Here is a 22,236-nt window from a genome sequence, read left to right as displayed (position 1 = left end):
AGATAAAGTGCTTGGGCTCTCCACCACCATAAAAGGATTTCCGCTCACTTCCTGTCCTGACCCCTGTATCACCAGCGGGCCAGAACCAGCAGTTCCCCTCTGGGGATAAAAGGCAATCCTGATATCATGTATGTAAATCCAGGAAACCTCGATCCTCACACACCTTCAGTGCACCCCCGATTTCTCCCGATACAGATATAGGGAAGATAGAAGATATAGGGAAGATAGAGGACAGAACCTAGTGCTTTACGTTTTAAAAAGTTATTGGAGAAGATAAAATACACTTACAAAGCACATATAGTTGTGCGGGCTGGAAATACAGGAAGTCCCAAAGATGGATGGCCGCGAAGTGAGGTCGGATAAAAGGCTCTGCCCCCTAAACGTGTTGCGTCAGACGTTGACTTCTTCAGTAGGGGTGCACCCCCTACTGAAGAATTATTGCACATTTTTAATTTTATAATACTTCATCATAGGTTTTTTTGATTGTCACATATTACAGTTTAGGTTATTTATACTTGAATTTATGTACATACAAATTTTTTCTCACTTGTATATTGTAAGTGGCGCAGCACTGTTATTTGTAGAGTTTTGACATTTTTTGCAGTGAAAACATTTTGTAGTGATTGCAGCCTCTTGTAGGATTTGGGTTCAGATTGGTGTTGCGCTGATTTACACATTTGTATTCTACCTTTGCTGCTTTGGATGGCTTGCGAGTGCCAAAGGGTACAGTGGGTATCGAAAGTTTGGGCACCCTAGGTAAACATTTGTATTATTGTGCATAAAGAAGCCAAGGAAAGATGGAAAAATCTCCAAAAGGCATCAAATTACAGATTAGACATTCTTATAATATGATTTTATTTCTATCATTTACACTTTCAAAATATCAGAAAACAAAAAAAATGGTGTCTGCAAAAGTTTGGGCACCCTGCAGAGTTAATATCTTGTACTGCCCCCTTTGGCAAGTATCACAGCTTGTAAACACTTTTTGTAGCCAGCCAAGAGTCATTCAATTCTGGTTTGAGGTATCTTTGCCCATTCTTCCTTACAAAAGTCTTCCAGTTCTTTGAGATTTCTGGGCTGTCTGTCACGCACTGCTCTTTTAAAGGTCTATCCATAGATTTTCAATTATGTTGAGTTCAGGAGATTGTGATGTAATCCCCCGTGGATTTTGAAGTGTGTTTAGGATCATTATCCATTTGTAGAAGCCATCCTCTCTTTAACTTCAGCTTTTTCACAGATGGCATCAAGTTACCATCCAAAATTTGCTGAAATTTTATTGAATCCATTTTTCCTTCTACTCGTGAGATGTTCCCTGTGCCACTGGCTGCAATACAACCCCAAAGCATGATTGATCCACCCCCATGCTTAACAGTTGGACAGAGGTTCTTTTCATTAAATTCTGAGCCCCTTCTTCAAATGTACCTTTGCTCATTCCGGCCAAAAAGTTCAATTTTAACCTCATCGGTCCACAGAACTTGTTTCCAAAATGCATCAGGCTTGTCTATATGTTCATTTGCAAAGTTCAAACGCTGATTTTTGTGGTGAGGACGTAGAAGAGGTTTTCTTCTGATGACTCTTCCATGAAGACCATATTTGTACAAGTATCTCTTTATAGTGGAATAGTGTACCACAACTCCAGTGTCTGCCAGATCTTGGGGGGATCTGGAGGGATCGTGCAGTCAAACATGGGTTTTGAATTGTTTCTCACAATCCTGCGAGCTGTTGTCTGATATTTTTCTTGGTCTTCCAGATCTTGCTTTAACTTCCACTGTTCCTGATGACTGCAATTTCTTAATTACTAGGGATGCACCGAAATGAAAATTTTGGGCCGAAACCGAAAATGCAGGATGCCCTTGGCCGAAAACCGAAAATGACTTTTTCCCCAAAAAAAATGTAAAATGGATAGAACAGGGGCATACACAAAAAACAGGTAGTGACGTACACCTGTCGCTGCCACCCTGTCACAGTATATGTACTGTGATGGGTTGGCAAGAGGTTAATTTAATTACCAATGGTATATGTATTATGCAGCATGAGGGGCAACCAGTGTCAGTGCAACCAGTGTTAATTAACACTGATACTGGTTGCACTAATGCAGCACAAAGGGGTTAATTACCTGCCACTGGTCGGTCACTAATAGATGAGTGACCAGCAGTGACAATACATTAACCCCCTCATGCTTCATAATGCAAAAACCATTGGTAAGCTGCCTCAGCACTCCCCCCCCCCCTCCCCACTGCCTCAGCGTCCCCCCTCGGCAGTACACCCCCCCCCCCTCTGGCTCAGCGTCCCTCCTCGGGTGTCCTTCATTCAAAAGTCCCGCCTCTGGCCGGTGACCCGCCTCCCGGTGATGTCACTACTACGATCTGTGTTGAATGAAGTGACATACCGGGCGGGAGGGCAGGGCGAGCAGCCGCTATAGATAGAACTATGTGATCCATCCCTGTCAGCTCAGCGCGACTATGTGTGAATGAGAAGTGACCTGACACCGGGCGGGGGGGTGGGGGGAGCGGCCGCTAATAACTATAACTATGTGAGCCTTCACTGTCAGCGGAGATACATGCCTGCCAGTGAAGCTCATATAGTTATAGTTATTAGCGGCCACTGCCCCCGCCCCCCCCCGCCCGGTGTCAGGTCACTTCTCATTCACACATAGTCGCGCTGAGCTGACAGGGATGGATCACATAGTTCTAGTATCTATAGCGGCCGCTCGCCCTGCCCCCCCACCTGGTATGTCCATTCATGCACACATCTAGTAGTAGGGACGTCATTGAGAGGCGGGCGGCCGGCCAGAGGCGGGACTTTTAAAACCTGCCCTGCGCTGCGCCCTCCTCCTTCCTCACGGCGGCCATTATTTTCAGCAATGTTAACCCATTATCGGCCGAAATGGGATAGGCTCATTTTCGGCCTATAATTTCGGTGGCCGAAATTTCGAAATTACATTCCGAACAGAGGATATTGACATCTGAAAACGCTTTGCTATCTTCTTATAGCCTTCTCCAGCTTTGTGAGCGTCAACTATTTTCAGTTTCAGTTTTCTAGACAACTGCTTAGAAGATCCCAGGTTGCTGATTGTTGGGGCAAGGTCAGATGAGTCTGGGGATTTAAAACCTTTGAGATTGACATCACCTGGTCTTCCCAGACGATGATTGAGAACAATCCATGACACTGGCAGGTCTCAGCCTTGCAAAGAGGGAAGTGCATGCTATAAATTCTGCAGGGTGCCCAAACTTTTGCAGACGCCATTTTTTTGTTTTCTGTAATTTTGAAAGCGTCAATGATGGAAAGAAAATCTAACTTTTGTTGACATATAAGAATGTCTAATCTGTAATTTAAAGCCTTTTGGAGATTTTTCCATCTTTCCTTGGCTTCTTTATGCATTTTAATACAAACTTTTACCTGGGGTGCCCAAACTTTCCATCCCCACTGTACCTGCACCTCCATCGCAGCTTCAGCTGCATCTTCCATCTTCAGGGTCTTACGCACAGATACAATCAGTGCATTCAGCAGCGCCTTTTCGTACACGGTCGCAGGCATGGAGGAATTATCCTCACCATCAGAGGAGTCCAGGCACGTGGTTGCAGACCGAGCAGGGTAACCCGTGTCTGCGGCGGCCAAATCAGATTCAGGATCTGACGAGACAGATGAGGCAGGGAGGGCGCTTTTTGCTAGCCCGTCATCCCCAAGCCACCACCAGTAAAGACACAAGGGACTCCAGGACTGCAGTCAGTGCATGGATGGATGGTTGGGACCCGGAGGGCCCTGCAGCCTCAGAGGGGATAAGGTGGTGAATTATGCTCCAAAGACTCCTTGAGTCACAAGGGGGACCCCACAAAAAGTGTAAAACACTGCTAAGGGACAACCCCCCATGCTGGCAGTACCACCTGGTCACCAGGCACAAAACACCAAGCGATCCTCAGCAGAAAGGGAGAGGATCCTGCCAGACTCACAACCCACAGAAAGGCACCTGCAGCCACCAGGAGAATCTGAACTACACGTGTGGCGATAAGGAAGAAAAACAATCCAAGGGTCAGCACCAGGGAATGAGGAGGGGTTCCCACTGCCGAAATCCCTGCCCACAGGGCTACACCGTCATGGTCGCCGCCATTTCTAATGGCAAACCACAACACAATGGCTCCCGGACTACACAAACATGGCCACAGTGTATAGAAACACACAGGCTACAACAAAATAGCGACCCCGCAAGGCTTACAGGGACCCAGGCGGGAGACCAGGCCTCAAGGACAGATCCAGACAAGACAGGGGGAAGATAAACCCAACCCCCCCCCCCCCCCAGTCAATCGTCCGGTCGCCAGTGACCCCCCCCCCGCCACCACCATTACCAGTTAGCGCCCTGCCCCCATCTAGATTACCCAGCCCATCACCCAGTCTGGCAGTTGATTGTAGATCTCACAGGAAAAAATTCAGGAAGAAAAAATTTTCTATCTAAAATAATTTTGCCAGGACTAAAGATCCCAGCAAGGGTCCTTACTCCTGACTATGCTATAGTAGAGAGGGAGCATACCCCCTGGTACATGCCAGAATTATTTTCTGCCTAGTGTCCTACTCCTGTAGGGGGCAGTACAACCCCAATGGTTATGAATATCAGGAGCTGTGTCAGTCAATGAATGAAAGAGAAAAAAAAAAAAAAACGCAGGTGTGATCAAATACCACCAAAAAAAATAAGCTCTATTTATGGGGGGAAAAATTATTTTATTTGGGTACAGCACTGCAGGAACGCGCAAATGCCAGTTAAAGTAGCACAGTGCCCTATCCCAAAAAATGGCCTGGTCATTAAGGGGGTAAAACCTTCAGGGGCTGAAATGGTTAAGGATTGCATAAAAAAATTTGCAAGACAATATCACAAGGTCTTGTCTGTAAGTATGTATTCCCGCTTTACCTTAAAGTGGAACTAAACCACTGATTGAATTGGCTTCAATTTCCCCACCCTTCTTGCACACTGCCATCTTTAAAGCTATGGCACATGTGCATATGCATAACCTGTATCTTCCAGGTATCTTGGACCGGGCAGAGACGGGCAGCGCATAGGCATACACGCGAAAGGATTTCTGCTAGATTCCAACAAATTGCCACTATACCACATGGCAGTGTTTGGGTGCAAATCTGCCACTTACGCCCACATAAGCTCTACAGTGGCAGGTTAAATCACAGGTAACCCAGGAGGCAGTGTGTTACTATCCAAGTAGGCAACAGGGCCTGACCTAGGCCGGAAGTCCAAGTTTTGATTTGCAGCATGAAAAAAACAAGTAAAAAATGGGATAGAATAGGATTAGCTTTTTTGTAAGGGGGGGGGGGGGGGGAGATGGGGAGGAGGGATAAAATAAAATGAGGGCCTCACGAGCTACCGTGTGTGTTCACCAAAATTAAAATTGAGGACAGGCTGCTGACACTGATCACATTCCCATAATTATGTGCAAAGTTATTTTTACTTGTAGGAATTAACACAATATTTGTGCATAAGATAGAAAAGGAAACATAGTGCAGCACATGTATTGAATTGTATAAAATAAAATAGTTAAGAGTTTAGTTACACGTTTAGGGACCAAATTTATTTCTGAATAGAGTTATAGAAAAAAAGTGAAAACATTTCATGTTTATAGGGATATACAGGTGAGTAAGTTGAAGTGGTCAAGTAACTGCGTCTCACGAGGATAAAAATACTATTTGTCATAACCCTTGTTCCTATACCAAAGTTTTTTTTTATAGAAAAAAAAAAAAATCATTTATTTAATTTATTTTTAGGAGCCTGTAAGGCATTACTCCAACAATCAGCTGATCGTGGGTGTAATGCCAGGCTCCTGCAGACTGTAGCTGTGTGCCCTTACCTCTGATGCAGTTACTGAATGACAGCAAGCTCAAACTTTCTAGAGCACTCAACGCCCTGGTAGTTCATTGGGAACTACAAGGCGTCAGCCACAAAGGCTGTCGGTACTTGTAGTTCATTGATTCACAGGGACCTGTGAAAAATTCTCGCAGAGGGCCAAGAACAACTCATCCTTATTGTCCATCTCATGCATCAATAGGCAGCACATGGGATGGAGGAAGCACTGATCCACAGAAAGGAGGAAGTAGAAGCAAAGAGATCCTTGTACCACAGGGTCCTCTGGTACGACAATTACATTACATACCGTTCTCAGAAAAAAACTCCAGATCTTGATAGTCAGAAGTGGGCAGGATATTCCTTTAAGGGGGAACTACTTCTATACAATTAACCATGCTAGTACATTACCTACAGCACCTTATTCACTCACTGCAAGGGTAGATTTTGTTTTTTAAATTCTTGGAACTGGACTTAAAAAAACAAAAAAAAAAAAAAAATGGGTTTAGTTCTATTTTTAAATTGCTCTACAATAAGACACTCCTGCCTGCCTGCTCACAGTCTAATGAGCTGCACATGCACAGCTCAGCATGTATTCCTGGCACACTCTGGCTGTGTTAAAATAACTGACTCCCGTGTGCATGAGCAAGATCACACTATCCTCAGCTAATCAAGATGACAAAAAGGGTCAAAGAGCAAGGGGGGGATACGCGCTTAGGATAAGAAATAAATAAAAGGTGGGCTGCAGCCCACTTCAAAATATAACCCTGGGAGGGGGTTATATAATATATAAATAGAAAAGATATTAGAAAATATATTTAGATTTAAGTTATATGTGATATTAATTTCAAGTAATGTGACACATATATTATATATATATATATATATATATATATATATATATATATATATATATATATATATATATATATATATATATATATATATATATATATATATTATATATATATATATATATATATATATTATATTATATATATATATATATTATATTATATATATATATATATATATATATATATATATATATATATATATATAGCACAGGCTATTTAATTTTTTTTCTCTTTTACCCCACACCAATGTGAGTTCAGCCTATACATTACACTGGTTACAGAGCACTGATTAGTAACCTCTGAGATTTTATCCCACACATTTTTTTTGATACACGCCTTACTGGCAGCGCCAATCACTTCCCCTCTTTTCTATTTCTACTCAAGATGACAAAAATCCAGCACCCAGTAATAGTCCAGGGAGACGATGACGGTGGCTGTTGAGGGAAGTAACAGTTGCATCACTGGAAGGTGGAGGTGAGCATTTTGCAGAGTTTAGTTCTGTTTGTTTAGTGTATTCTTTAACAGAATTGCTCAGTTTGTTTTCATCAAATTAAAACCGCTTGAGGTCACCACAAACCGCTTTCCACAAGAAAACATTTAATTTAAAGTCATAACCAAATACCTGTTAAAATCTATAAACCATATACCAAAGTATTTAAAAAATCAACTGTATTAACATTCACTCAGTATCTGTTTTGATGGGGAGGCCAGTTTTCTCCTCTTACCTTTCTCTACTGAATTTTAATGAATGCAATATGGCGGGCCTCTTCTGTCGCAGATTCCAAAGGTGTAAAGTGTCATCCGTCAAGGCACTCACAAGCGCTCCCTTTAATAAAAAAATATTTACATCATAAAAATTATTTTAAGCATTAAAAGGGGATTCCAGCTATTTACAATATATAAAAGCTCAACAGCTACACTATTAAGACAGCTTACAGTGCCCTCACCAATCACGATTTGGGGTCAAGTGTAAGGATAGTATTGGAATATGCAGATCACTTATATTATGGTTTGGAGGTAGCTTTTCTATTAGGTGACAACAGTTTAATCCGTTCCAGGCGCTACCATAGTTCTATTCTATGGGGTTTAAAAGAACTACTATTTTCAGAATTTAAGAGGCTGGAAAAGTGATATGAGGAAAAATGGGGGCAAGTATTAGTATATATTTTATAATACCCTTTCTAGCAAAAGGGCCAGCCACCAAATATTTCCAGTTGGTGTCGCACACAGAAAGCAGCGGCATATCCGAGTACAGCCATTCACTTCTATGGCCATCTGTACCGCAATGCCATTGCTAACAGGCCCTGAAGCTTCTGGGGGGACATGGGCAGCAGGCAGCAGAGAAAGCTTTTCAAAGTATTAAACTCAAAACCAAAAATATTGCAGCATGCCAATCAGATGTGGTGGCTAAACTTTTTTTATATTTTTTTTTTCTTTTTTAGGCTTTGTTTTCTTGGTTTTTACTTGGTAATCTTACCAGTAACACAGGGGGAGAACGCAGAAGGTTTTTTTTTTTTTTTACCTTAATACAGGTAATGCAATATGGTAAAAAAAAAAAACTATTGATTTTAAAACCACTTTAAATAATCAGTTCATCCAAACAGGTTTGTGCTAGATTTTTTTTTATGCCTCTTGCCACTCTTAGCAAAATCTGTTTCAGTTCCTGTAATTCTGAAGGGTTTTACTCCTGTCGTTGAATTTACGTTCTATTATGCAGAAAGCAACCGGAAACACTGAAACTTGCAAAGGTGGGTGGAAACAAAACTACGGTGTACAGGAGTCACCAGAAATGGCAGAGAGATCTCCGTTAGAATATTCAAGACATACCTCTACATTGGTCACAATGCTGGCTCCACAGGTGCAGAGAAACATCAGGATTTTACACTAGTGTATTTTTTCAGTCTCAAACCGACCATCTACCGTATATAGTGCCAAACTGTTTAACCCTCCCCTGCAGAATGCTTTTCTTATTAAACAATGTGCACAAACTGTCTTATCTCCCTGCCATGTATACTTAAATTTTACCTAACAGATTTTCAACACAGCAAGTCTGAAGGCCATTTAAAAAGCTAAAAGCAGAATTTCAGGTACATAAAAACCGCTCTTGTATATTTGTAGTTTTAGGTGCCAAATGATTTGGAACCCTGATCAGCCAGTCTCCTGATACTTCAGTTACTGGTTCAGCTTTTGTAGATTACTGTAGGACTGATCTCTCTCCCCAGCCTGGTGATTGAACAAATGTCAGCATTATCTTACGGTTATGAACTATCCAGTAATTAGGCAGGGGACAGGAAACTAAAGCTGAATAAAAGAAAATATTAGAGTGGTTGTGTAGGCTGTGCAGTGTGACAAATGTACGGATAAGGAGCGTGAGCAGAACTGCAAAATCTTCAACAGCTACTTCCAATCATGTCTAGAGCTCTACTTTAATTTCTGGTTTTCAAAAAAAATCTTATTGACTTTTATTTCATACATCAAACATTGACCCTTTCACAACTAAAGCCGGTCATACATGGATCGAAATTCAGCTGGTTCAGCATGGACTGGCAGAGATTCAATCCATGTATGGGCAGGCTGATGCACCAAAGTTGATCCATCGGAACAAAAAAAAAAAAAAAAAAAAAAAAATTTAACTAGGATAACCAAACATTTGCATTAAACCTGGATGGAACTAGATGGGCCCCATCATTTTTTTTTTATATAACAATTTCCCTGCCACAATCCACCTTGTTGCTAATTTTCTTCATTAAAGCGGTTGTAACAAGAAAAAAAAAAAATGATCCTGTTCCTTTAAAGCACAAACAGCACAGTGCTTGTGCTGTGCAGTGTAGTGTAATTTGTCCGTTTCTATAATCCAAGCTAAATGGTTGATCCTGCCTGGTGCTGCCCTCCCCTTAGTAAACGGACCACTTTTATCATGGCTGCTGATCCATGATACCGTGGTCAGTTTATGTGCCTCCGTTAGCCGACTGTCTCTCCTCTCTTCCCCTTAGCTAGTCGCAGTGCCGATCTGCTCCCTGCCCCTCGCCTCCTGCTGCTAGAATACTAAATATTGCAAAAAAGGGGGTCTTTTTTTTTTTTTCTAGAACCCAGTGTTAGATTTAGTTGTGTGTCCCAGTGTATGTGCTTTATAAAATATATTCAGCTTTATAACTTATTTCAGAGTGCCGCTCACATGACCACCTGCCACTCCCCCAGGCTGACCTCAGCAAGGGGGATTCTCAGCCCGTATCTCTCAGATTGGGGGAGGAGAGCGGCGGGAGGTCACGCAAGCACCGCTCTGAAATAAGGTATAAAGCACATACACTGGGGCACATAACCTACCAGGAGATTCTATGAATACGAAAGTGGCTTTACAACCACTAGATGTGATGGATTGGAGGTCTGATGTAAAAAGAATGCAAGTTCAATGTCATGGGGCCATTCAAAAATACAAGCATTGGACCACCTAAGCATATTGGAATCACGGGCCAGAATCGCACAATTCTGCCCACAATTACTGAATCATGGCAGCACACACGTCAGGCTTGCAGCGTCATTCATTTTTTATAGCATCTCTGGACGTGGTGCGATTTTGCTGCGATGTAAATCGCAAAAAATAATGAGTGGGCATGCGCGTTCCTGCTATGTGAAGTGTGAATGGGACCTCACTTTTATGGTACAGGTTTCTTTGTTACTTGCCTACCAAGGTACATTTATAAAGCAGCACAGTAGACAAGAAGTTAAATCAAGCTCACAGCAGCTTACCCGTAAAAGTGACTAACCAGAGTTTACCACCACTTTAAGAAGAAATACCCAAGCTAAAAAATAATTAACTTACCTGTAAACTTCCATATCTTGGAATACAGCATCGGACAAGCTGGATATTCATAGAACCCTGGGTTATAAGCTAGTACTTTCAGGTGAATGGACACATGCAAAGCTTTGCTGGACTCAATAGCCATCAGAAGTGATCATTGTATTCGGACAGCAGGAAACCCTCCCTATGTCAAAATACCATAGTGCAGTGGAAGGGATTTGAGCAATTTTCTTTCCTTCAACCCGTTGAAAAGAAAAATTGCATAATCTATGGCCAGCCTAACATCCTACCCCACTGCTAAAGCTCAGGTTTTTTTTTTTGGCCAACAATGCAGAGTAACATTGGAACAAAGGGGATGGTGGTGGCCAGTGTCATGTACTGTACTCCTAGATATGGAATTTACAGGCAAATCAAAAGGTAATCTCCATTTAAATCATACAGTACAGGACACAGGCTTAGTATCTGTAGACTCTGGGACACCCCGATAAATGAAGGGTAGGAAACAACAAGGCAAACAGGCCTAACTCCAAGTGCGACTGCAGTAAGCTTGCGGCAAATACCTGCATCCACAAAAGCATTGAAATCCCCTTAAAAGATGTTGGGTATGATTGAACCAAGTGGAGAACTTGCAAAACTGGAAAACAGGCTTGATGCTGGAATGCCCAGGAAAGACCCACAGATCTGGTGGAGTGAGCACATAAGCGTGTCGGAGGTGGCTTTTAGAGTGTAAGCTCTTGAGATGTGTTGTCTTATGGACCTGGCAATAGTTTATTTTGAAACAGAATGTCCTTGACAAGACTAAAATCTGTCTCATAGCAGGCTTTTAGACAAATAGTTCTGACAATCTCCAGGCAATCAAGAGCAATCATTGGGATGCGTGGGAGCAGAGCAGGGCACTAGGACAGGACTGTCATTAACGTGGGTGTTTGATACAACTTTAGGCAAAAAGGATTGTCTTAGGGGGACGTGTCTTTGTTAAGGTCCAGGAAGGGCTCCTTACAACAGATAATAGTTCAGAGATACCTCTGACAGATGTCAGCCACTAAAAAGACCACTCTGCAGGAAAGATCTTCATCAGAACAAGAGTTCATTGATAGTGTCAAAGTGTAGTTTCTGCAGGGCAGGGAGAACCAAATCAAGATCTCAAAGAAGCAGAGTGATGAAAGGTCACCAAATCCAAGAAACCCCTTGAATAAAGGTTTTTGCAAGTAAAAATGACTAAGGTTTAGGAACAAAAAAAGGGACACTGCCAAAACCTGTGGCTTAAAGAGAGTACTTAAAGCCAAATTTTGGCTCAAGTCCTGATTGTAGGAAAGCCAGAACGCGAAGCACAGAATTCTCTGGGACTGAAATGTTCACATCAGGCAAATAAGGATTTCCGGGTACCATTTTTCTGGAAGTGGCTTTTCTAGCTTTCAGCAATGTGGGGGATGACAGAATCAGACATCTCTGTCCCTCAAGACCTGGATTTTAACAGCTGGTCCTTAAAAGCCAGTGACTATGAAGCAGGTTGGAACAGGAGCAACAGGGATCACATCCCCCACCCCCCAGATATGTATGGCCTGTCTGAAGAGGCCAGTGATCTGGTCTGTCACAGGTTTCTGCTTTTGCTTTATTTTGAAGAGCAGAGTTTACCCTGGAAGAAAAGGATAATTTAACTGGAATGCGGTCCAAGGAATTATCAGTGCTAAAAGGTCCTTGGTCCTGGCTACAAACAGGGGTAATGTCTTGAACTTGGGAGGTTCACATCTGGAGTTTTTCCGACATAAGACTGTTGGGATGAAGGGACCATTACCCTTGGTCCAAGAGGTTGACAGCCGAGGTAATCCACCTACCACTCGTCCATAGGAACTCGTTAACAGGATAGACATGGTTTCTCACCCTCGAGATGATCAGATTTACTTCTATTAAGGCTGCATGATTCCTGGTGCCTCTTTGGTGGGTGATATAGGCAAAAGGCATTGTCAGATTGTACCCTGATCTAGTAATCATGAAGAAAGCGGGGCCCCTAGTGGAGCTTTCATTTTTACACAAGATTGATTATATTGGCCCCCTAGTGGAGACATATATATGCCTTTGGATATGGACTTATTTCAATTATATTAGTGTTTGATTTATATTAAATAGGTCCTAATTTTTCCACTTTGTTGGTGGTTTTATTTATTGATGCTGACATTTGTATTACTTTATTTGCCTGCATTGTGCTTTTTATGATCAAAAGGGTTTTGCACACTTTTTTCTTGTATCCAGAACATAGTGTGCAGCATTACCCTCTAGCACTGAACGCATAATTATTAGGTGGTTTAATAGTGTGTACTTGCATTGCTCCAAAGCACCTGTGATTTCTGCCTACTATGTTGTTCCTATACTATCTGATACAAGTCACATCTAAAAGTCTATGCCAACACCAAACAATCCCAGAGATGGCCCCACCCCACCACCCAGCAGGTGATTGACAGCATCAGCTGTGCAGGTTTCCCTATGAGACTGTAGATGAGCGTGTGGTGTGTCCTTTGTTTCTACTCTGGTCTCGGATTAGATTCCACTCTCCTCTGTGCTGCGCAGTATGAGATATCAGAACCTCGCCCTTTGCTTTATGAAGCTCAGAAATGCTGTGTAAAGTGTGTGCATAGGGAGGCCGTAGAGTGCTACATATAAACAAGTACAGCTTATGTAGGAGTATTTATTTCAGCTCTATTAAGTGAGGCAATTCACTTCAGTGGGTATAAGTAAGGTTTTAAAACCACTTTAAAATGAAGGAACATCTAGGAGGCACAGTAGGATTTATTGAAAATTGGAACAGCAGGGTCTACTACCAGACCATACCACTTTTTTGTGAACACTTTTTCTATTGGATAGTGTTTGGCAATGATTTTGTGTGTGTTGATGTCTTTTCAGGGTAAAGTTAACCCATTTGTCATAATTTTCACATTCTTTTTGTTTATGAATGGGGAATGTCTTTATATATGGCCAAGTGTGTTAGTACCCAAGTTGCCTTATTAAGACTTAAAAGAATCCATATCTACCTTGGCATATTGTGTGAAGCCATAACATAAGTTGCATGAGAGGCTGGGGACTCCGAACGCTGCTTCTTGTCCTCTTCATTCCTCTCAATGTCTGAGACTTGGAGGGATTCCATTTTCCTACTCCCTCAGACGGTGAAGGTTGAGAAGGGGCTTAGCACTTTTGTGCTTTAGACCATGAGAGGTGTACAGTGCCTTGAAAAGTATTTACACCCCTTGAAATTATTAACATTTTGTCATGTTACAACTAAAAACGTAAATTTATTTTATTGGGATTTCATGTGATAGACCAACAACAAAGTGACACATAATTGTGAACTGGAAGCAAAATGAAAAATGGTTTTCAAATTTTTTTACAAATCAGTATCTGAAAAGTGTGGGCGCATTTGTATTCAGCCCCTGAGTCAACACTTTGTGGAACCACCTTTCACTGCAATTACAGCTGCAAGTCTTTTTGGGTATGTCTCTACCAGCTTTACACATCTAGAGAATGACATTTTTGCCCATTCTTCAGTGCAAAATAGCTCAAGCTCTGTCAGATTGGATGGAGAGCGTCTTTGAACAGCAATTTTCAAGTCTTGTCACATATTCTAAATTTGATTTAGGTCTAGACTTTGACTGGGTCATTCTAACACCTGAATAAGCTTTGATCTAAATCATTGCATTGCAGCTGTGGCTGTATGTTAAGGGTCGTTGTCCTGCTGGAAGGTGAACCTCCACCGCATTCTCAAATCTTTTACAGACTAACAGGTTTTCTTCTAAGATTGCCTTGTATTTGGCTCCATCCATCTTCCCATAAACTCTGACCAGCTTTCCTGTCCCTGCTGAAGAAAAGCATCCCCACAACATGATACTGTTTCACCGTGGTGATTGTGGGTTCAGGGTTATGTGCAGTGTTCATATTCTGTCACACAGGGTTTCTCTCTTAGGCCAAAGAATTGGATTTTTGTCTTACTGTAAAATCCTTTTCTCTGATGTTCATTGACGGACAGCTCCAGAATCTTCTTGACCATTGGGATGTCCTAAAGCAGTGTCAAACATGAGGGGTGGGAAAAAATTACAGCAGAAAAGAATTCCCAAAAGTCTTAACCTAGCCAACCAGGTAACATGGAGCTCACCTGAAAACACAATACACCCTCAAAGAGGACCAAGTCCTCAAACAGCAGCCTGCAAAATTTTGCGGCCAAAAGCAGCATCCGCAGATGCCAGCACATCCATTGTTGAACATTTTGTGAAAGTGTGCTCAGATGACCACCTTGCCAAACTGCACCACTGACGCCTGATGGTGGAAGGCCAAAAAAGGCATTAAGTGCCCGCGTAGAAAGCGCCTTAACAGAACTGAGGAACCTAATCCTTGATGGAATAGGCCTGCACCACCACTCGTCTTGTCCATATTGAAATGGTTGCGACAGATGTGACCAACCCTTTGTGAGGACCATGCGTGAGGACAAATAGTAACGCTGATTTCCTAAACTACTCGGTTGCTGCAAGGTACACCCCGATCGACCAACCCACATTCAGAGAGTGCAAGGCAATCTCCTTAAGATGTTCAGGCTTTGAACACAGGGAAGGCAATACAATGTCATTAATCAGATGGAAACCAGAAAACAACCTTAGGAAGGAACGACTGACCAGGGAGAAGCACCCCCTTATCTGTGAACCACCAGGTAAAGTGAATGACAAGATGCTGCCGCCAGCTTCGACACTCTGCATGCAGAAGTAATAGCCACCAAGAAGGCTGTCTTCTGGAACAATGTAAGCAAAGGAACCTTGCAAATATTTTTGGCGGGTACTGGAGAACCGAGAGCACCAAATTGAGATACCACAGAGGCAATGGAGACCATACTGGGGAGCCAGGTGGCAAACCCCTTGAATAAAGGTGTGAACCAAAGAATGTGTAGCCAAAGGACAGCAAAAGAAGACCCCCAAGACTGAAAACCTGGCCCTTGACGGTACCCAAAGCCGGGCGCTGCTCAACACCTCGTTGGAGGAATGTCAAAATCCAAGCCATCAAAATGAAACAGGGATGAACCTCAAGAGACTCACGCAATGCAATGTTTGCTTTCCAGCGCCATAGTAAAAGCTTCCTAGGAGTTAGATTTTTTTTTTTTAGTCTTTTACATCGTGGGAATCACTGATTCAGTCAACCCCCTGTCTTGCAACACCTGGCCTTCAACAGCCAAGTCGTTAAAGCCAGCGACTGTAAAGCAGGATGGAAGATTGGACCCTGGGCCAATAAATCTTTTCTGAGAGAAAGTCTCCAAGGGGCATCAGCGGCCAGCCAGTCCAGATCGGCATACCAAGACTGGCGAGGCCAGTATGGAGCCACTAGGATGACCAGATCCCTTCTGCCTCGATCCTTCGCAGAAGACTCCGCAGAAGTTTTAGAGAGGAAAAAGCGTATATCAGAAGATACTGGCCCCAAGGAGACTAGCAGTGCATCTGACGTCAGCCAGAGAATCCCGAGACCTTGCCACAATTCTCTGTACCTTCCAGTTGAGACGAAAGGCCAACAGGTCCACCTTGGAGTTTGCCACCAGAGACACAGCTGAACATTAGAATGCCGGCTATCTGAGCCGCCAGGACACTTCTTGTGCCCTGTTGGTGATAAGACATACACACATAACTGAAAGATGCTTACCTGGCACTCCTGAAGGAGATTTGTCCAATGAGCCAGACAAATCTTATCGCCTAGTTTCAGTATATTGATCGGTAGTCTTAACTCCCCCCCCCATCCCAGAGACCCCTTGAGCACATCTGTGCCCAAAAACGCCTACCCAACTGGACAGGCTGGCAGCCACAGGGACAACCATCCAGTACAGGGGAAGGAAGGATTATCTAGAGACTGTGGATCCTTGTCCCACTTGGAAAGAATCCCCCTTTGCAGAGGCTTGAGTGGAACTGTGCAAACGTAACCGCCTTGAAGGTAGACACCATCAGGCACACTGCCCGCACACAGGTCCAGAAAGGAGACAAACAGGAGCCGAGTCGCATCCTGCAGCTTTGGAGTTTTTGTTCTCCTGTGAAAAAAAACACCCTGGCTGAAGCCGATTCCAGAGTCAGACCCAAATAGTCCAACTTGGTGGACAGAACCTGCGCAGATTTCAGGAAGATCAATTTCCGACCGAATGCCTACAGCAGTTATGTCCAAACTATGGCCCTCCAGCTGTTCAGGAACTACAATTCCCATCATGCCTAGTTATGTCTGTGAATCTCAGAGATTTATAATGCCTCGTGGGAATTGTAGTACCTGAACAGCTGGAGGGCAATAGTTTGGACACCCCTGGCCTACAGAGTCTGCACAGTAATGTCCAGGTTGTCCTTTAGAGCAGTCGGAAACTCTGCTCGCAAAAGACGATAGTCCAGGTACCTAGTACTGTAATTCCCCTCTGCAGCTACAATGCCAACACCGGAGCCAACACTTTTGTGAATACCCGAGATGCTGCGACAACCAAAGGATATTGCTAGGAATAGTGCATGCTCCTCACTCACGGCAAGTGGAGGAAACGCCAATGAGGGGCATAATAGAATAGTATGGTAAGCGTCATTGATGTGGGGATGCCACTTCCGTACGAATGGACCCCATTCTGAACTTTTGTACCAGCACAAGCAGGTCAAAGCCTTGAGGTCCAGGATTGGACTTACCTTGCTTTCCTTCCTGGGAACAGTAAACAAATTTGACTAGAAAACTTGAAAACTATCCGATTTTGGAACCGGATCACCCATGTAGAAGGACTTGTACCACCCCGAAGGAACCCTGCAGGCGGTCTGAGGACAAATGCAGATTGGAAGGAAAGCATTTCACTGGAGGAGAAGACCGAAACCCAATGTTGTAGCTGGACCGGATCAGCTCGTGGATCCACCCGTCTTGAATCAGGAAGTACCATAAAAGAATCAAAGACGTCCCCCCACCTCAGACACAGGTGAGGGCGCCCCTTCAGGCAGAAGAGGGCATGTCTGCAGTTCTGGAAGATCCTGCTCTCTGAAGCAACTCCTCACCCCTGGCAGCCTGTGGAAGAAGAGTACTCCCCCCCCCCCCCGTAAGACCCTTAAGGATATCCTCCAGAACAAAAAAAAAAGCAAGCGATCCCCCAAAAAAGGGAGAACCGATAAGGCAGTCTTGGAAGACTGGTCCGAAGACCAGCATTTCAGCCATATCAGGTGCCGTAGGGACTACTGCTGTCACAGACAGCCTAGAAACCAAAAGGGAGCCACATCCAGAGAGGCACCACAGACAAAACAGCAACCCCTAGACCAACTGGTCTGCCAGCTCACAAGAGCAGGGGGGAAGCGGTTCCCTTTCCAGATCCTGGCCCAAAAGCTTTGCCCACTTTGCTAAAGTCTGGGACACCAAAGCTATGGTTAAACACCAGCCTAAGGACCAAACTAACCACAGAAAACATGTGGCAGACCAATGTCTCGGCTCTCCTGTCAATAGGGGGGTCTTTAATACCGGTGGAAGAGTCTCCGGCTTTTAAAGTGGCGATATTCGGCCTGAAACACTGAGAATCCACCACAGGTGGGCCTTTCCACTTTTGGACCCCCCTGTCCAGGTCGCTAACCCCTCAGGGTGACGAAGGACCCTGTTGTAACCCCCCAGTGTGCGCCTGGAGAAACTGGTCAACAGCAGCCTCAAAAAGAAAGCCCCCTTCAGAGTACATGGCAAAAGCTAGCTCAGAACCTCCAGGGAGGAGTGGGGTGAGGGGGTACGGAAGACCCACGATAATCCTGGAGGGCCTGGAAAGAAGGAGGGGAGCCTGGGGGGTCCCCACTGTAACAGGGGGGGTCCCACATTCACCCCAAACCCGCGAGGAGGGGGGGGGACACTACTTACCATAACATGGAACCGGGTGGGCACCACTCCAGGCAGACCACTGCACCATCAGAATGGGGGTGCTGCAGCCAGAGGTATGCTGCGACTCAGCCCGTGACCAGGTCGTGTGCATCCTTGGGAGACATTTAAGCCGCCAGCCAGCCCCTGTCTAGAGGAGCAGAGGTCTGCATGTGCACGCTGGCCGGATTGGGGAGACCGTAAGGATCTAGAATATCCAGTCCTTCACCCAGTCTAGCAGTTTATTGTAGTTCTCACAGGAACAAAAAAGGAGGAAAAAAAAAATCTATTTATAAAAAAAAAAAAGGGGGGAAAAATGCTAGGAACAGAGATCCCAGCAAGGAACTAGGTCCTCACTCCTGACTAGACCAGAAAAAAAAAAAAAAAACAGTGCATGTGGCAGGAAGTGGGAGACTATCTGCTGGGACCGCCCCGTGGTAAAGTTTTCCTGCCTAGTGTCCTACTCCTGTAGGGGGCAGCATAACCCAATGGTCAAAAAGATTCTGAACTGTGTGTCATTGAACGAAAGAGAAGGTTACATTTTGGTCTCCACATGTTTTCCACATGTTTGCATGGCTTCTCGCAAACTGCAAACGTTTTTCTGGAAACTGGAAACTGGCTTTCTTTCAACAATGGCTTTCTTCTTGCCACACTTCAATAAAGGCCAGATTTGTGGAGCACACGACTAATTTTTGTCCTGTGGACAGATTCTCCCACCTGAGCTGTGGAATTTTGCAGCTCCTCCAGATTTACCATGGGCCTCTTGGCTGCTTCTCTGATTAATGCTCTTTGCCCAGCCTGTCAATTTAGATGAAGGGCCAGGTCTTGGTAGGTTTGCAATTGTGCCACACTGTTTCCATTTTTGGATGATGGATTAAACCGTGCTCTGTGAGATGTTCAAAGCTTGGAGATAGCTTAATAATCTAACCTTGCAATAAACTTCTCCACAACTTTATCCCTGACCTGTCTGGTGTGTTCTTTGGTCTTCATGAGATGGTTTGTTCTCTAACAAACCTCCGAGGGCTTCACAGAACAGCTGTATTTATACAGGGAATAAATTAAACACCAATGCACTCCATTTAGTAATTAGAGGACTTCTGAAGGCAAATCGGTTCCACAAGATTTTAGTTAGGGCTACCAATCGGTTCCACAAGATTTTAGTTAGGGCTACCAGAGTAAAGAGGGCTGAATACAAATGCACGCCACACTTTTCAGACATTTGTAAAAAAATTGAAAAACCATTTAATTTTCCTTCCACTTTACAATTATGCCACACTTTGTGTTGGTCTATCATATAAAATCCCAATAAAATACATTTACGATTTGGTTGTAACATGACAAAATGTGGAAAATTTCAAGGGGTAAGAATACTTTCAAGGCACTGTAATAAAGCCATTAGTGGCCTGAGAAAGTTTGACATTGTTGCAGATAAAAATCTGACTTGGTCAGGTAGGCTGCTTGTTGCATGCCTGAGAAGAACTAGAATGAGATGGAGAGACTGGTATTAAAATAGGATGCTGCTTTGGTGCAAGGGAAAAACCAGAGTTAGACTTACCGGTAACTCTGTTTCTAGGAGTCGTCCAGCACAGGAGATATAGGCTCCACCTCCGGAGACAGGAAACACAAAGGATCAGGTGAATAAAGGGGTGGACAACCACCGTCTTCCCCAGTCTTTATCCGAGAACTCCCCGGACATGGCTTTCTGAAACAAGACAAAAACACTCACCCACGGTTATAACAGCATATTGGGACGGAATCCCTGCTGTCCTGGACGACTCCTAGAAACAGTTACCGGTAAGTCTAACTCTGTTTTTTCTCAAGTCTGTCCAGGACAGCACAGGAGAGGATAAATGAGAACTTACCAGATTTAGGGTGGGACTACCGCCTGAAGGACCTTCCTTCCAAATGCTTGGTCCTGTGCCAAGAGAAGGTCCAGTCTGTAGTGCTTGATGAATGTCGAGAGGCTAGACCATGTGGCTGCTCAGCAAATTAGTTCTGGTGTCACCCCTAGTCGCTCCGCCCAAGAGGCAGATAACGCCTGCATGGAGTGAGCTAACAGAGAAAAAGAGCACTCTGTCTAAACCTTTATATGCTTCCACTATAGCCTGTTGAATCCACCTGGCAATAGTGTTTCTTGAAGCTTGCTGCCCCCTTTTTTTCCCAGAATGCAATAAAAACAGAGCATTGGATTTCCTAAAACTTTTGGACAACTCTAAATAGCGTAACACACAGGCCCCTTCATCTAAAAGATGAAATTCTGCTTCCCTAGGATTGGTAGAGGATGAACAGAAGGTAGGTAACAATCTCCTGGGCCCTGTGGAACCTGGAGGCTACTTTAGTTAGGAATCTAGGATCCGTACGTAACACCAACATGTCCTCAAAAATTTGGAGAAAAGGTTCCTTGACTGAAAGCGCCTGACGCGTCTGGCTGACGAAATTGCAGCCAGGAAGGATGTCTAAAGGGTAGTATACTTTAGTGACAGGTCTACATCCTGTGAAAGTTTTATACAGCTTTGCAGTACTATCGATAAGTCCCATTTAGGAAGAACTCTAAATGGAACTGGTCTCATTCTGAATAATCCCTTAAAGAACCTAGCTACTAAAAGGTTCTAAGGCCAGGGATTTCTCCAGAAATACAGATAATGTCGCCACTCACACTTTTAAGGTCCTTTGTCTGCCCCGTCCTGCAGGAAATATAGGATGGCTGGGACACCGACCGCCCGGTTTCTGGTATCTAGCCAGGGTATCCAGCCAAGAACAAAAAACTTCCAACACTTTCAAATAAATTGCCTGGGTGACTTTCTTTCTACTAAAAAGAATCGTGCGGTCTCTGAATTTTCGGTAGTTGAATCAGTCCCTGTGACAGCAGGTCCTCCCTCTCAGGCAACATGAGGGGAGGACTCACTGCCAGATGCAGAGAGGAAGACCAAGGCCTGTTTGGCCAAAACTGAACCACCAGGATTAAGGTGGTGTCTTCCTGGATGAACTTTTTCCGAATCAGAGGAATAAGCTTGAATGGGGGAAAAGGCATCGCTCAGGTCCTGAGCCAGGGCAACTACCCCTATGGCTCGCCCGCCTTTCTCCAAGGAGAAATACCTTGCAACTTTGTTGTTCGTCCTGCTGACGAACAGATCTATGTCCGGTAGGCCCCACCTCTGGATCACTAACTGGAAGACTTCCCTGTTTAGAGACCACTCTTATTCCAGCACCTGATGGCGACTTAAAAAGTCTGCCATCCCGTTGTCCACTCCCCTCAGGTGGACTGCAAAAATAGCACTCAGGTTTGCTTCTGCCCAAGAAAAGAGGTTCGCTGTCAGTTGCATCAAGGACAGGCACCACGTCCCTCCTTGTTTGTTGACATAAGCAACTGCCACCACACAGTCCGAGAGGACCTGTATATGGTGGTTGTTCAAATCCTTGGCAAATGCTTTTAGGGCTTCCCGAATTGCTGGCAGCTCTCTCCAGTTTGCTGACTTCAAAGATTCCATCCTGGACCAGGCTACTTGGGCCATCTTTGTTCCCCAGTGGGCTCCCCACCCCCAAGTACTGGCGTCCGTAGTAATACGGACAGATATTGGGAAGGACCACTGAAGACCCACCCAGAGGTTCTCCTCTTACTTCCACCACCAAAGCGACAGCTTGGCTTTTAGGGATAAATGGATGGTCTCGTCCAAGTACTGCTGTCTCTCATCCCAAACTCAAGATGTTGGCTTGGAGACACCGGAAGTGGGCCCTTGCCCAAGGAACGGCTGAGATTGTTGCCACCAAGAACCCTAGGCCTGACATGGCAGTCCTGATGGACAGTGGTTGGAGGAGTTGTAAGGCGACTGCTGTCACTTTCACCTTTTCCGTAGTGAGGAAAATCTTTTGCTCCACCGAATTTATCC

The 22,236-nt window shown here is 44.2% G+C and overlaps 1 protein-coding gene across 3 annotated transcripts in view; it reads right to left on the bottom strand.

Moving 5' to 3' along the window:
• Nucleotides 1-22,236, bottom strand: part of STXBP5 (syntaxin binding protein 5) — a 925,152-nt gene that overhangs the window by 687,839 nt on the left and 215,077 nt on the right. For all 3 annotated transcript variants that reach the window (XM_082250146.1, XM_082250147.1, XM_082250148.1), the window contains exon 4: nt 7,422-7,522. In XM_082250146.1, coding sequence (XP_082106272.1) covers nt 7,422-7,522 — 101 coding nt within the window. The remainder of the gene's footprint in view (nt 1-7,421; nt 7,523-22,236) is intronic.

This window comes from Pelophylax lessonae (assembly GCF_965119305.1).
Source record: "Pelophylax lessonae genome assembly, chromosome: 3".
In the NCBI taxonomy this organism is placed as follows: Eukaryota; Metazoa; Chordata; class Amphibia; order Anura; family Ranidae; genus Pelophylax; species Pelophylax lessonae.
The sequence above is the reverse complement of the archived record's forward strand: the minus strand, read 5'-3'. Positions and strand labels throughout refer to the sequence as shown.